Raw genomic sequence first — 17,318 nt, 5'->3', positions numbered from 1 at the left:
GACAAACATCAATTTGGCAAAATGTAAATTCGCGCTATCGAGAGTTTTGATACGTAACAATGTCTTAAGCATTGTAGCGAGAAAAGAAATGTTTTTAAAAAATCAGACCTTATCGTTATATCTAATGAAAAACCCGGCAACCTCAGTGAACAGACTAGTAGTCACATTAATGTACACAGTATTGTATCATTTAGACATAGTGGCTTTGACAGTCTTTCCTTCTCAATAAAGTAAAAAATGAAAAAACAAAACATTATCATACTGCTATGAGGATAATAGAGACGCTATGATTTTTTTCACATTATCATTAAATGTGCATGATAAACTGACTGTGGCACTCCCCGGTTATGAATCCCCCAGGGTGCCTTTTCCTTCGTCGCACCACTACGGAGGATAAGTGCGTCGTGATTTTGGTACCCTGCGTTGAAGGCCCAAAATGCAAACATTTTACACACCTTCACGTGCATAAATACAAAACGAATCAATAAAATCTTGAATTTACTCTCAAAAGATTTCTAGTTTTATAGCCGATGCGTATTTTGGATAAAAACTGAGAAGAAACTGGAAAAAAACATGTTTTCAAATACGATCTACTCTTAGAGATATGATGTCAAGCGACGATCTTTTACATAAATATGCTAGGCTGTGACGTTTTCTCACGTTAAAAAACATACCGTCTCCCCTGCTGTGGTATGCAGTCGCATACAACGGGGCATGCATTTAGGAGTGCCAGGAGCGCGGATTTTTCAATCTCGGATTCATATGGTTCCAGGTTGGCTTTGCCGGTGGCGCTAATGGCTACCGTCTGCTGGATAATGTCACTCTCGATCTCAACGCTTTAGACAAAATTAGAACCGACATTTTATATACTTACGTAAAGCTCTTACGGTTAAAAAAGTCCTATCGGGACTCGGGGAGCTGGCGATATTATGACTACTTATGACAAAATGGTGTATAGTTGATGGCATGGTTCGTACGTGCCCGGGTTGATTTTCATGAAGGTTACCGTTGTATACACTGCTATGTTACTGCGTGTGGTTTGTGAGTATGATTTGTACGCCGATAAAAATGGGAAAAGGTGGAAATGGTTCCCGTTTTATTTGTGTTCTTTAGCGTGAAATTATTACTTTGTGTTTTCTTGTTTATTCTTGTTTCAACCTGTGAATTTTTACACCTTTTACATCTGGGACATTTAATTTACTATTCTTGTCCTGCTAAGAACAAATAAAACAAAACAAAGCCAAACTTTTACTTACTAGTTATGTCCCGAGTCCATGCATCTACCAAGCACAATTTTCATCTCGCACTTGGACTTTTAAACCAGTTCTATGAACAATTCTATTTATATAAAAGTTATGTTTTTGTTATTTTAATCTCTTCCAGGTGCTTTCTCGTCCTGTTCCCCTCCTACCACTCACTTCCCTCATTGAGCCCGAAGTATAATGTTTCCTTGCATGTAGATATTTTCAATCAGATTCAAATTATTAAGGTCGCTATCATTTGGTACGATATTTCTATCATTTCTTTATTCATCCAACTTTTTAACTATTTCACATTCTCTTGTATCATACGGGTTTTTCCTCAACATTCTCGGCCTCAACCAGCTGTCGCGCTGCTGCTATACCATATTGAAAGAGTGAAACGAAGGGCGGTAACTCTGAGATCAGAATTCAATACCATTACCCAATGAAAATATAAAGTAACATCGCCGCAAAACATCAAGGATCTAGGACATTAAAAGAAGAAGAAACAAGTATACGACGGAACAGCTGGGGTATAAGGTAGCTTTGGCTGTACAGAAATGACATTTAATTTTTTATTGACCGCCTATTGATCTAATTGTCGGCTTGATATCGATATTGACAGGTTTGTAGTTTAATATATAGCATTATGTTACAGAAATATTTAAACTGTTACCAAACAGTGACAACAGAAACACATTTTGATATGTTCCGAATATTTTAATTTGATTTCAAACAAGAATGCAAAATGTTAATATTTACGTTGAAATATTAATACATTAATAATATTTAACCAGTTAGTAGCTGAGTATACACCAGATAACCGTTGATGTGTTTCACGGTCTATATCACGTGCCACGATACAAAGGATAAGTAAAGTTCACCCAAATATCTGAGAAACATTGGGTCAGTAGGCAAGTCTTCATCAAAGATTATATTCTATGTTCACAATGTTGAACGAAGATAGGAAATGCGGTACATACGATGACCTATAAAAGCTGAATCAAGTATGATTATTCATACATTTTTTTTTGATGATTGATCATCAGTAAAAGAACTTATATTATCTCCGATAGAAAGAACAGGTCTCAACCCATAATTTGGAGTATACCATTACTGGCGTGTTACTCGTAACCTGCATGCTACGTTTGAAATCATTGGAATAGTGACATGATTCAGAATATACACGTGCTTAACATTGTTCTAAGATTATCAAATATAATTAGAGCAGACTTATGATAAAGATAATGATTAAAATTATGAGATTTATTGAGTTATGGGGCATTGCATCTCCCGGTCTAGATTTATTGTTTGGCTCTCGTTGTATCTGACTCTACAATTTGTATTAAAGATGTTGTTCGCTTGCGTTTTTTTTTTTTTTTTGAGAAGTTACAAAAACTATCAGCTGTTTTAAATTTACTTTCAGATTAAGTGGTTCCATAAACAAACGATGATATAGCTTTCTTTGACATTTTACAAAACAGAAACCTTTCATCGGGGACGTATAATACGTATTATACGTCCCTGCTTTCATGAGTTAGGTGTAATTTTCATTGTCGCTATCTGAAACATATTACGATAAACTCAGTTTCATTATTTTTGGCCCTTAAGTATCTATAATTTTTTATCGTTAAAGACGGCCGATCCTGTAATAAAATAAATAGATGAATGTACTGTAGACTTTCTGAGGCTGTCTTTCCTTAGAACAATATGTGGTGACCGGTGTTTATAAATAATTGTACAGCGAAAGCTGACGTCACGTCTGGTGTGACGTTTTGCACAAACATATACTAGTCGTGCAATGTATGTTAGACATCTTTGTTTGAGACAATTTGACAGCCAGACATCCTATCTAAAGCCAACTATTATCTCAATCTGTCAACACGTCTGGCAATGTTATACAAACATACGTATGTGGGATTTTCTTCTACTATCTTACACCAACTTCGACCAGTCTTGTTTGTCAAAACACGTCTCTCTGGAGTCCTACACTTCAACGTCGAGCAGTTTAAGTCGTTCAGGCCTTTTTTTTTAAACACAAACCAGGAATGTTTGACCAGTAAACAATATAGGTCGACAACTTTGTTTTTGTTGAACAACGTTGATGGAATTTTGTGAATATTTCGTTATCTAAATAGAACTGCGCAATCAGCATTAAAGGCATAATATCCCTGACCTTCAGTTGGTAGCGATATTACATTATACTTCTAGATTATCTCTTAAAGGGTATGCCAAATTCATATTTCAAACATTTTGCATTATATACGTACGCCATACATATTCGAATCACTTTGTGTTTAAGTTATACAGCAACCATTAATAAATACGAAGAAAATGTAGTTCTAGTATCAGTATTTCTTATAGTTCGGTTCAGAGTATAATTTTATCCTGCCACTAGAGCTGAAATTGTCGGAACACACCTGCCACATATTTAGCCAGATGCTCCCCACTTTTTTCTTTCTTCACCCAAGCTACACACGCTACAGTTTATATTCTAAGGCAGTGGTCACGTATTATCTATATACGGAAAATATATGTGTGTTTTTGTGTGCTTCCGGTTTTTGTCTGATAAAAAACAGGGTAGGTAGATAAGGATGTTTTTGAAAAATGTGCAATAGCTGTAATCTATATTACACATCCCATGCTATTCATACCTTTCTACACTCGGTCAAGATCATTTAAAAGAACATAATAAAAATGTTTTCGGTGCCAATTACAATTTTTTTTTTCCGTTTCACATTGTACTCAGTCTAATATCGAAAATACAGCTCTATTGTCCTTGCTCTAAGCTCCATGCAGTATTTTGAGAACTGGAGTTTCGACAACAATATCATGTGTTATTCGGTTGTGTTACTTACAAGACAGAAATATCGATATGGAAACAACTCTTTCCCTTTATCATAGCAGACACTAACCATGTGATTCATGTTTACATTAGTTTCCGGTCGGTTTACAAGCCACTGCTTATATACAAAAAAGTCTTCCATTTCGCCAAGGCGTCGGTGGTGTAACGGTCAGCATGGTTGCCTTCCAAGCAGTCGATCCGGGTTCGACTCCCGGCCGACGCACATTTGTTTTTATTATTTTTTCCCCCCTTCAAACCATCATTCTTTTCACTTACTTTTATGTTTTATGTTTCTAAGTATTTGTTGTAAATTATAACCTTTAAATGTTCATTAAGTCATATTTTGTTTGTCGTCATAATTTTGTGCTTCTGATTAAAATGATATTTCCTAGTATTGCAAACGAGTTATTCGTTTTTCTTTAGCCTCGGGCTTTCATATACCTAAGTCCGTGTTTTAACAAAGATAAATTGCATGTCTGTATAATTAGAACTATTGTATGTACGTAAACAAGACCTTCGTCGAGACGACGACGTGTTAGCGAAAAAAGGGTCGTGTTTGTTTACGAATCAGACCCAGTTAAACGGATTTAATCCTTAAATCGCCTAAATGTGTGTGATGTTACAGCTCTTTAGTGTGTTTTTCTATATTAATTCTTTTTAGCAAATATGATTAAGATCAATAGAAGTGACTTCATTGTTTGCAGTATATATATATATAATCCATTCTATTAGCTTCTTACGTGTATACAATGTCTAGTTCTTGGATTAAAAAAGAAACAAAACAATATTACAGAAATCATAACCAGCTCAAGTTGAACATTCTTAATCCGTGCAATATTCTTCAAATCGATTTCTTCTGTAAATTGATTTTAAATTGACACATTTAAAGTTAAAAGTTCAGATGGAGAGTAACAGGTTGATATTTATATATATGTTCAGGAAAAAAAGACATTTAAATGGTGAAATACGAATCCGTTACGTAATTAGACTGAAAAAAAGAAAACCCGGTTGAACCAATGTAACTTTTGATGTATCTTTGTAAAACGACCCGTGCGACCATTTTCCGCCCCCTCAATCGTACAACGGTACACCATTACCCCCGGGCGGCGAGACAAATATACATTGATCAACGACTGTTTTATAGCTAATCGGTAGCATTGTTGATCTGGTAAATCTTTTGATGTCTATCTGCCATCGGTAGGGCTCGTAGTGCAGTCAGTCAACCAAAACCACGCTAGGGTCGCCAGCGTTCTCTCAAATACCAATTGTCCCTTTAACTAACGAGGTGGCGCACAATATTATTACTATGAAATTAAGACTATTTCACATATTCATAAATCATTTAGTTTTTAGACATTTGCGGTTCCCAAAGAATTTAATTGCTACATTGTTTAGGGGTCAATATACTACTGCTATACATATAACTGTGAATTCTATACCTGAAAAAGTTAATCACAAGCGGTACAGGTGAAGTTAGCGCGCCATCCAGGTTATGTAAACCACAGTTGGTGTACAATTTATTTATGCGACCGCACGTATGACCTGCTTATATATTATGCATCAGAATTTCACAGCGAACCAGAACTTCAATTCATGAAGAAAGCGGTTGCGTTGAATTGACCGTAACTGCCCAAGTTTTTATCGTTCGCGTAAAGACACGTGCTATTTATATTCCGGAGTTGGAAAGAACCAATGGGAAAGCCGTGTGTTTGAGCAGTGTGTACACATAGCATATGAACCGACGTACCTACGAAGAAATTATGTTTGGTGTGAAAATGGAACTCATTTCTAGTATAGAGTTTAAAGCGACACGAGGATCACCGCCCTTTATTACCTACGCTGGACACCGGCTAGCGGTCAGTCGCGACTGAGACGTGAGGCCTGCAGGTCGACCCATGGACCCTGGGGCGGATTATTACAAACCTACGGATTATTCACTGCAGAGGCTGAAGATGAAGGAATAACGAAAGTTTTGTGGCAATGGAGTTCACGTGATCAAGTTTAAATGAATACGATGCTACGTCAAAATGATAGATTATTTATCAGTAATTCTTTTAATTACCATTCATACTGGTTTATCAGACAAGGAACCAAGTCAGAGACTCCCATGTAGGACTCAAGAAAATGTAAGTATGACAATTATTCGGATTTTAAAAATAAATAGTATTCATAAATATTGTTTAAGATCAGTGCTTACAAGGTATATATCAACAGTATAGGACATTCGTTTAATAATTAAAAAGTCAGTCATAAAACTTTATTTATTTAAAGATTAAATAGAATTCAGTAAAAAATGAATGTTTGTCTGGGTTTTATAGAAAATATAACGATAAGCGTTTATAGAGAATGGAATATTATTCTTTTCTCATAAATATCTTGAAGTGTGACAGAAATGTCTTTCCATTTCTACTTTTATTTATATGGGGAACTGAGAGAACCGATTGTACAGAGCTCTGTTCTTTGGTTAGCAGAAGGCCAGTCACAGTATGCACAAAGATATCCACAGCTCTAACTGGTTGACCCCCTGACGATATATAATTATAGATAAGTGGACCCCTCTCATGAAGGGTCAGATAGTTGTAACAGGACCCCATACCAATCATGCCATCGACCCCAAAATTTCTTGAGTTGGCCTCTTGTTGAATGAAATGTCTGTCAAAATTTATTTTATGTTTTTTTTCATATTTCGTTTGATAAAAAAAAAAACTTGTGGTATAATTCTCACATATTTTAAAAATGTTACTCTGAATTTCCAGGTGAAAAGGGCATTTTATTTGTGAAACTACCAGTTATATTCTTTTCTTTTTTCGAAAGATAAAAAGTTGTACTTTTTTAGTTCAATAATAGATTTATGAAATTGACAACAATTGAAATGGACAACAAGTAATTTCAACTGCTGATACCAGTTAATTGATATCAACAAAATTATGTAGTGACCCTGTTTTGATCACCCCTGCCTTAACACCAATGTCCCTCCTCCCCCACCAGGATTTGAAACTCGTGTACCAGCCAGGATTCAGTTTCTGAAAACAACTGAGAGTTGAGTTAATAGTTTTGAAATTGAAATGCAGTTTTAAGAATAAAGGTATTTCAAGTGAGATCACAAATATTTCATTGTTTAAAAAGAATAAACATGATTGGTATTCCATTGCACTTATTATGTAACATCTAGGCAAGATGTTAATTGAGTTACTAGATCTCATGAAAATGCTAATTTGGTATGATCAAACCAATTTATGTGCAAGTTATTAAAAAGTCAGGTTTTGTAGCTAAATTATGATTTAGAATTCAGAATCGTATGAATAATAAGTGCCTTCAAAAGTTGAATTCAGATATTTGGATATTATATTTTGTTAATATCATTGTGTGGTTTTTATACCCCTGTAAACCAATTTTAAAGTCAATAATAAGATTATAATATTAAGATCCTTTCAGATCATTAGGATTGAGATTAAAAGCCATTTATCATTTCATACTCCTGAAATACTATCTAGAGCTAAAAGACAAACAGGTACAATACACCAGGACAGTTCATGATTACAGTATTCAAAACATTTTATAATCTACCAAAATCTACCTCAGCGTTGATATCCCCTTTCAAATTTTCTATATGTGACCTTGAAGAGTTTAGAGAAAGTGTGAAAATTGATCGTTTCCATCATTAAACTTTTGTCACCTTTCCAAGGGGTTAACAAAAACTGATTTGAAGGTGTAAATGTCAGCTAAAACATCTGTGACATGTTTGGCATTGATGTTTCAACAAATATTTGTCAGCGTAAGGTTGAATGGGAAGGAGCCACCGCCGGCCTTATTTTAAGGTAGTGAGTCTACAGTAAATTTTTTACCTGAATTTTATCTGTGCCTACATAAATTGGAGAAAATACTGGCTTATTTTCTCTACCATTTTGGAAAGCATTCACATTTTTTTGTTCATTTTGGGAAAAAGAATATTTTGAGCTAGGGTAAGCAGTATCTGTAATTGACTGTAAAAATAAATAGGGCAAAATTTCACTATTTGAACCGGCATTTAAAAGTCAGAATCATGTTATGTTACAGAAAGAGACAGTTTTACTTAAATACAATCCTTCTGCTTTAAGTGCAGCAAGAGTTCTGAGGAATGATAGAAAACAGATTTCAAATTAGAAACCAGGGTTGCATTTTCTTCCAAATAATCAAAATAAAAAAAAAATGTCAGCAGAATTGAAAGTTGGACATGATGGAGGTATTACAGCAAGACAATGTGAGTCTCTTTTAGTGCATTTCTTGTAAAGAAAATGGCCAGATAGTACAAAAAATGGCAGTAATACTGTAAAAGAAATAATGTAGAAAACGTCAGTTTCTTGTCAGAAATTGAGAAAACAGTGAATGTTGTCCAGTCATAATTCCTTGTGTAGGTAACATAAGTGTGATGAATTACGTACCTTAATCATTTTGATGGGTTTTAAGTGGAAACCTGAAATGTTTCACCCTGATGGTAAAATACAGTGCAGGCTTACATTTTATTGTTGAAAATACGGAGAATCATTTTCATAAATGGTGTAATATTTCATTGTGTTTCATTTTAACAAAGAGTAATAATTTATTGTTAAAATGCCATAAGTATTTTTTTTCTTTTTATAACACATTCATATTAAATTTGATAAAACCTTAATACTACATAATGATATAAAAAATTAAGCAGTATTATTTTTCCAGAAAGTAATTTCCTAAGGTTTGAGAGGTTACATTTTATGCATAGAATGTCAAAAAAAAAAAAAAAGCTGGTGGCTTCTTGAATTCTGTGCCTACTAATTGTGGTAGGTGTAAGAGTGTTCACACCCTCTACAACTAAATTCACAGGTCATGACTACACAAATCTTTGTTTCTCGGAGTAACACACATGAAGTGCCTACGCAGTGTTTCCACCCGTCCTGATCCCCACGTTTAACACAAAATGGTTCAAGCTTGATGTTAAATAGGGTTGCCACTAGAAATAATATTTGTTTGGGAATTTTTTGTAGTTCTATTTTGTCGTGTGGATGGTTTGATTGGTGAGCAATAAAGAACACGCCCACTTGATCAGGGTTTTGATTATCTCTACAAATATAAAAAGGTTCAGTTTCCACACTTTCTTCACATCCTACATCTAACTTACTGCTTTAGCTTATTTCTCAATTGTTATCAAATAGAGTATTTTTAAAAAGGTATCTTTGTAAATTTTGTTCTCGAGCCTTAACACAAGAAGTTACTGTAGACATATTTGATCATGTTTGCGGTGCTCATCACCATGGGTTCAACTCTGGTAAAGGAGAGAACTCAAAACCTCTTAAACTTCTGGAAATTTTGGATGTTAATGAAACTTTGAGTAGGAATGTCTTAATTCTGTTGTTCTGCAAACTGCGTCCAATATGTTTGTAAGAAGATGAAAAATAAGGAGATATCTTTGTAAAAGTTACAATTTTTCATCATATTTGACAGGAAAGATACTTTTAATGGCAAGGTGTATTTTTTAGTCAGTCATATCTTTTGTTTGGAGGGACACATGTAATGTATACAGGGGATGGAGACAGAATATCCCTTTCATATCTAACTGCATGTCATTAAGAAGCGACTAGTTGTGGGATTCAGCCTGCAGTTTTGGAGTGGTTTCTCCGATGTCTGCAATGTACTAAAAGGACACTGAACAGAATCGAAACAGATCTTGAGTTCCCATTGTAGTAATTCCGATTACGATATTTCCCTTTCTCTCTGATCTGCTGTTTCTTTTTGTGTTTTATTTGCAACTCTTGGGCTTCCCTCTTGATACTCATCCCTATTAAATTTGGTTGTTGTGAGGATATTAAATCTTGTGGAGAAAAACCCCCAAAAACCCAAATTTGTTTACAAGAATTATCTAATGAAAATGAAGTAATTATAACCAGCTTACGTAAAGTTTGAAGAAAAAACGTTGTAGCAGGTAAAATGTTTAATTTGGACTAAATGGGGTGTGTTGGTGTGAGAAAATAAAATACAATATGTGTAGTATATTAAGATTTGATAAACATGGTGTTACGTCTGAGAGAAGAAACACTAGCCAGCCCCTATGGGTTCAGTGTATAGAAATGAAAGCTTAGACAGATTGTTACAGTATGATACGGCTAAGTAGAGGTTGTGATTATGAAAATTAATTCTTGTTGGACACACCTGGCTAACACTAATAAGGTTCAGGGTAACTATTTTCTTAAGGTAAATGTCCTCAAATACCATTGAAATAAATAATAGAACAACAGACTTAAATTTTATACAGGTAATGATTCAACAGATTTCTAAGTGACAATTTCAAAACATGTTGAAAACTCAGATTTTTTACTTTTGTTTTTTTTTTTGGAAGTGTGTAGAAAATCTGAACAGCCCAATCACAGATTTATGTTTTTGATCAACTTTAAGTGCTATCATGGTTGCCTGACATTCATGGCTCCGTGACTGTCGGTTGATATACAAGGTTTTAGTATAAACCACATGATCCTACAGCTGATACTGTTATTACAAACTTACCTTACATTGTATATTGGCAAAAGTTAATATGCCTGGATGGGTTAACAAATAGCCATGGATTAAACAATCTGTACATCAGTAAACAACTTGACGACTGCCATTGTTTACAGTTGGCGAGATTTCCAAAGATTACAAGTTTTTTTTACTTCAGTTAAGTTTTCTATTTCGTTTAATATCAAAAGAAATCAAATTTCATGTACATGTAGATTTTGAACTGACAAAAAAATACAAAGGCTTGTTATATACAAATATTATGTATGCATATATGTTGATTGATATAATGATTTAAACACAAAAATTCAGTGTTTTTGTGTGATGTTCTGGTTGATCTATGAAGTCAAATCAGGCTATAGCATAAAAGTTCTGTGTTGTTTTCTGCTTTCATATCATTTTTGTTTCAAACTGAATTTGTCTCTGGCTAGCAGTGCCTTGTAAAGGAGTAATGTTGTTTTCCCTTTCATTTTGGTATGGTTTAAGAGCATTGTATGTGTAATAGTACTTAATCTTACTTAACATATAAATGTAACAAACTAAGTGACCACTGTAGTTGGAAGACCACTTGTGTTGAAAGACAACCTGTATTAAGAGGCCACGTGATAATAACGAGACTTGCACTTCAGTCAAGAGACCATTTTAAATGACGTACTGCAGTTTTATCAAAAGGTCCATTTCTATACTTGGAACTTTTTTAAAGAAGTAAAAATTCACTATATCTTTTATCTGAACATATTTTAAGATGGCTGCTTCTCTAAAGGAACACCTGTGAATATGACACCTGTGAAAACAGGTCTGAATCTCAATGGTTTGAACATGTGGTTTGATATCAACTAAATAGGTAATAATGACGTATTTCTTCAGTAACAAGTACTTTACTTTCTGAAATGTGTTGTTCTGAAATTTCTCTCTTTTAATTGGAATGTCGAGAGCTAGGTGGGTTCTCTTTGATTCAGTCATGTTTAGGAAAGTTAAACCCACAGTGATATCACATCTAGATATCAACTCCATAATTCTCCAACTTAGCCCCGTTATTAGTCATAACTGATTTATACTACTTTAAAATCAATTTAGAACATTTATGAATGATAATTTGTATGTATGTAAACTGAAATGTGACAGCATCAGAAAGGAAGAAAGAATTGTTCATTCTACTGAAGGTTTAACTGATGATCAGTGGCGTGTATTCTATAATTCGAATTCAAATAACCAACAATTTATGAAATATTTCAAACTCAATTTATTTAGAAGTCTCAAGTTTCTTTTGTCAAAAGAATTGAGTTGAGGTTGGCCTGTTCACTGTGTTAAGGTATAATTGGACTTTTGTTGGAATCATGTTGATTCTAGGCCTAATGGTACCTTGGGCCCCTCCTAGTATTGTACAGGGCTAAACTTTATCAAACACAAAGCTATTGACTGGTCACACCTCTTATCCAGTGTGTATTGTTGATGATTAAGAATGTCCAGTGGACATTACTAGACAAACACTGACCGCCGATGTCCAACATCCTCAGGATTGTCAGCCAGGATAAGTTCATATCAATCTATTGTAGGTGAAAATCAGACTTATAACAAGTGGTTTTGTTTGTATTCTATTAACATACACGTGACTAATGAAAATTCCATGTCCATTTTCCAATTACACATATTGTCACTTTTACTGGTCAGGGTCCCTAATAGGATATTTAGATGTTACAGGGATAACTTCATACATAGATTATCACTTGCTGGGACCCAAAAATTGAACAATTTCAAATGAACTTTAAAATTCTTCATTTCATTTGTCGTTTAAGATTTTCTTTGAGAGTTAAATTTCTTGCATCTTTTCACCTTTGCAGTTTTTCACGTGAAAAGATGATCTGTTGATTCAAATAAAGAATTTCCACAAATATTGGAGGAAGATAATGGTCCTTTTATTCTATCTACAGAAATTTTGATATTCCAGAATGTTCTTATTGTGTCAACAATTCTGTATGTTTAACATTGTATTGAATGCACCTGTCGGTTTGCATTAAAATAAAGTATGATCCAACAAGAATGTTAGGTTTTGGTCAGTCTTTGTGCAGTGAGAAATTGCGAATACGTTCAGTTCTTACTTGTGGTTAAAATATTAATAACACATCATTTTGAGTTTCTACTTTTAACTGTTGAAAGGCCATGATGTCTCAGCTGGTAGAGCATGCTGGTGGACTTCAGGTGAATAAAGTCTGAGATTTGTGGTTCGAACCTTACCAAGGGATGAGGGAATTGTGTTTCTTGGAAAGTTGAGATCACAAACATACTGCGTGTTGTGTGCCAGACACTTTCTTATGACCTCACTGACTTCAGACGATGGTGACCCATTATGACCTTTGACCTCAAAGAGAAATTCTGACCGCCAATCCTTTAATCTAGAAAATTACAAGCTGAATGTGTTGTTGACTTTGTGTTATTTTCTACCTCTAATTTAGAATATTTTACGACAGTTAAAAAGACTGAAATAATTGTACTTTTGTCAAAAAATGACAGTTTGGTTTAAAATCTTTTTCAAGACAACAAAACACATATATTACACTAGAGTTTTCTTCAAGATTTAGATTTTATTGTGATTGTATTGTGAACTTGTGACGCTGTGTACAAGTATCATATGATACAGACTTCACACTGGGTAAATCCTGCATTTACTTTACATGGAATTTTAGTATATTATACTTAAAGGACTGCTTCATTCAAATGGTTTCACAAAATTGCAAATTTATAACATTTCAGGACAATATAAATGTACTTTTACGAATTCAAATTTTTCCAGAATTTGTATAGAGAGGATTAGAATTTAGACAAAATTTACAGGTAAAATTTTTTGCTACCTCATTCTATAACTGACAATTCCAAAACATACTAACCTTATTTATCCGAAGTTGTTCCCGATCCTAACTAAAAAATGATTTAAATTACATTATCATTGCTAAGGTGTTTAAAAGAGGTGTGAAGAATTTAAATTGACACTAGTGAGTTTGAACTTTTCTGTGAGGAAAGCAATAAAAAACTTAGAATTTATGTCTTTTTAAAGGAAAACGTACACATTTGGAAACATCAGATGCTACGTTTGAAGCAAAAAAATTGATTGCGGACAACAACATGTTTCTTAACTCTGTATCTATATATCGGCCTGCCACACATGACACCATCTCAATCTCAATGAAATTTTATTTTTAGATGATGTACAAATTCATTTGCACAAGTTCGCAATGTATGCACTAGCATTTTGTATCGATATCAAGGTCACCAAAAATAGAACAGCCTTGTGCAGTGATGCAGTTTTTTTATCACCTCTTTTAGTGGCGGTCTTGAAGTGTTTTAACAAAATAAGTTAACGATTTTTCGTACAAAGAAAACTTACACATGTTTTACAATTAACGAAAAATGTCAAAGTCATCATGGATTGCCATTTATTAAGATAGTCTTGGCCTTGCTGTAGCACTGTATTTGTTTTTTTTATTCATCAGGAAATTTTGTGCATGTTTAGGTACAAAAGGCTAAAGCTTTCTCATATTTTGCTTCTTTTTTAGCTCTGGCCTGAAGGTCAATTATCCATCTTGTCTGTCAACTTTTACTATATATTGCGACTATTCATTAACGAAATAGCAAATTTTAATCACATTTGGTCTGAAGCATCCTTGGGGACAGGGAAACCAATATTTTGTGTAAATGGTTGTTGCTCTCCCCTCCAAGGGGCCTGAGGGGTGGGGCCCAATAGGAAAAATCTATCATTATCTTCAAAATCTATCTTGTTCTTTAGGAATTGTAGGATATTGTCCTCTTTGCACCATCAACAATTTTTTTGGATATTTGGTTCTTTGAAACAGTTGTGATTCCTGCTGAATACTATAGCTTTGCTAAGCATAAAGAGATAAATACAATCATACTTTGTAATTTGTCTTGGGGTCTGGTCCCACCCCAGGACAGATGAGATCTTTGAAGCTATTGAGATCACCATCCTGTAACTTAATAGCATTGCTGGACATCAAGGGATTAACAACTGATCTCTGTCCCCGACCCTAGGGAGAATTTAAAGCTTTATCTGTGGGACGAGGCTCATCTGGGAAAAATTTTCCTTATAGTGAAATGTGTTTACATTATGAAACGTTTTGCATTATTGACTTAAACATCCAGGTGAGTGATACAAGCCCTCTGGGCCTCTTGTTCTTTTTCAAGTTTGACTAAAAAGTCAAGGTCACTGTTTATACATATATCGAAGCAAAAAACGAACTCCACAGTTGTAAGGCTTTTAATTTTAGGAGGAAAATTTGAACAATTAAAATGGGTATAAAGAAAGATTTTCTCATAAGTGTAATAATTACTACAAACATACACAAATGCAATGAGACAATCATTTCTAACTGATATCCATATACATATGATAGACAGTATAACCTATTTCATAATGTACATTTTCATGTATAGCCTGTTTCATAAATCAACATGTTATGCATGCTTGTCACACAGCATGTCTACATGTGTATGATGAAAGTGTGCCATGTTATGCGAGTGTTGATGTCTGGAATTCTCTTGTCTTGGCTTCAAAGCGTGTAACGTGTCACTCGAGTAAATAAATGCTTTGGTACGTACATAGATATGGAGTCAGTTTAACAGATAAAACCCAATGTATAATGTTGGGCTATTCATTTCCAAAGGTATTTGGTGACAAATGTTTTTGACATTTGTGAACTTTCAAATTTTATTTCTCACTGAAGATAAAAGTTGTTCTTTGTGTGTGGTTTGAAATTCATGTCAGTTGTTAATATAGTAGTTGATGAAACAAATTTGAAAATGAAATTTTACAAGTGTTTATCTGAGATCCAATTATTGATCTAGATATGGTGTTGTGCTTAATCAACAACCAAGGGGATTAGGAATTTCAGAATACAAAAGTTATTGAAACCCTTACACTTGTTAGCTTCATTTAAGTTTGTTGGTTTTTGTTAAAGAGATTTGATTCTGTAACTAGAAAAATGAAACCGATCACTGACAAGGAATGGAACATTTACTAGCTCCTTTCTTTTCTTTTTCCAAAGAGTTCCATGATGATTTAACAGTGTTAAGGAAATGACATGATACCGTTATTAAGTATGGGGGAAAAACCCACAGATAAGATGTATTTGGTAGCAGTAAATTCTGGCAATGAAGTGATAAGGGGAGATAACTCACATTGAGGTCACGTTATGTAAGATCGCGTGTATCCAGATTATGGTTATTTTGTTTTTGTATCAAACTGTACCTGAACGAATTAATGTTTCTTCTGTGTCTTATCCGAATCAAGAAACATGACAATTTCTAATATTGTCTAATTTTTTAATGAATCTGCTTTGAAGTGTATATAGATACATCATGGGATGTTTGTAAATTTGGTTTTACACACAAACTATGAAAAATATTTGGGAAATGTGGGAAATACTTAATAAATGAATTTTGACTTCACTGCAACTTTAAATACACTTTTGTTTTTTTTGTGATTTTAGTAAATATATGAAGAAAATCTAAGTATATAGACTGATATGTGTTTTCTGAACATGTTTCTTTTTACTGGTGATGGAAATTGACTTCATCTTGTTTTCATTTATTTAATTAAAGTTAACCTCCACAAAAAAATGCAGTGAAAAAGCTAAGATAAGAAGAAAGGGAAAACAAGAGTTTGGGGATAGAGAGAAGAAAAAAGGAAAGAATTGTTTATCTCCTGTTTAGATTGTGTGTTATTCTAATCATTGATTTACACTTTCACAGGTGTAGACAGGTCAGAGGTCAATGCCAAACTGAATGCTTGCATCCCTGCAGAAACTGACTATCAACAATGTTGGCATAGATCTTACTGCTGTAGAATAAGATAACTTTGTGGTAACGTTCTGTCTTGTATTCTGAAGCAGAGATACCGACCTTTTCACACTCTTGGATGCAAATCACAAGTATTGTGTACAAGATCTATAAAATTCTGAATGAATTTGGTTGAGTGACATTCAGACAGGTTAAAAAAAAATTTTTTAATTCTAAAATTAAGTGAAATTCATTTAGAAATATCCTGTAAATGATGTACCTTAGGTAGATAATTTGATACAAAATTGGGCCAACAATAATTATTAAAAAAATGATAATAAGGGGAATTTGATACAAAGAGAAACATAACCGGAAGGGAAATGCACGGATATAATGAATATATATTTTATATGAAATAGCCTCATTTAGCCAAGTGCTCTGAATTGCCAGCAACATCTATATAAAAACCGGTTTTCCTTGTATGAATTATAAGTTTTACTAGTAATCTCTATTTGTTTCTTTGATGAGGTGAATTTGTTTTTGTGGTCATAATTCCATAAACCTAAGAATGTGGAGATATTATTCTGTAACAGACTTGGACGACCGGCAAACAACCTCACAGGTGCAACAGATATTTTGTTTATGTTTCCTTCTTAACGGCTGTCATGGTGTACTATGGATCATATTGGATAATGTGATCGCTAACGTAGTACTAGGGATGTTTTAAAAGATTAAATCTTTCAAAGGGACACAGCATTTGTTATTAAAATATGTGAAACCGATTTTACCAGAGAATCATGAATGCAGTCAATCCTATTTGGAACATCTTATGTTATAGTGGCGACCATAAAAACAAGTATTTGCTGTTGAACTTTTGATCGCTGTGGTAAATGTTTGTAAAGTTATAAATAATGTATGAGTTTTTTTATGTTTTATGG

General features: G+C 33.9%; 1 protein-coding gene and 1 non-coding gene across 2 annotated transcripts in view; both read left to right on the top strand.

Moving 5' to 3' along the window:
- The first annotated feature begins 4,237 nt into the window (after positions 1 to 4,237).
- Positions 4,238 to 4,309, top strand: Trnag-ucc (transfer RNA glycine (anticodon UCC)). The gene has a single exon. It is a non-coding gene; the product is annotated as a tRNA-Gly (tRNA).
- A 1,462-nt stretch (positions 4,310 to 5,771) lies between these two features.
- Positions 5,772 to 17,318, top strand: part of LOC132561371 (metalloprotease TIKI2-like) — a 98,053-nt gene continuing 86,506 nt past the window's right edge. Inside the window, exon 1 of the mRNA XM_060226095.1 lies at positions 5,772 to 6,212. Within this exon, the coding sequence (XP_060082078.1) occupies positions 6,114 to 6,212 (99 nt within the window). The 5' untranslated portion in view covers positions 5,772 to 6,113. The remainder of the gene's footprint in view (positions 6,213 to 17,318) is intronic.

Source organism: Ylistrum balloti, unplaced genomic scaffold (genome assembly GCF_031769215.1).
Source record: "Ylistrum balloti isolate Yb309-2 unplaced genomic scaffold, AGI_CSIRO_Ybal_v1 Utg371196, whole genome shotgun sequence".
Lineage (NCBI taxonomy): Eukaryota > Metazoa > Mollusca > Bivalvia > Pectinida > Pectinidae > Ylistrum > Ylistrum balloti.
Note: the sequence above shows the minus strand (reverse complement) of the source record. Positions and strands in the feature narration are given on the sequence as shown.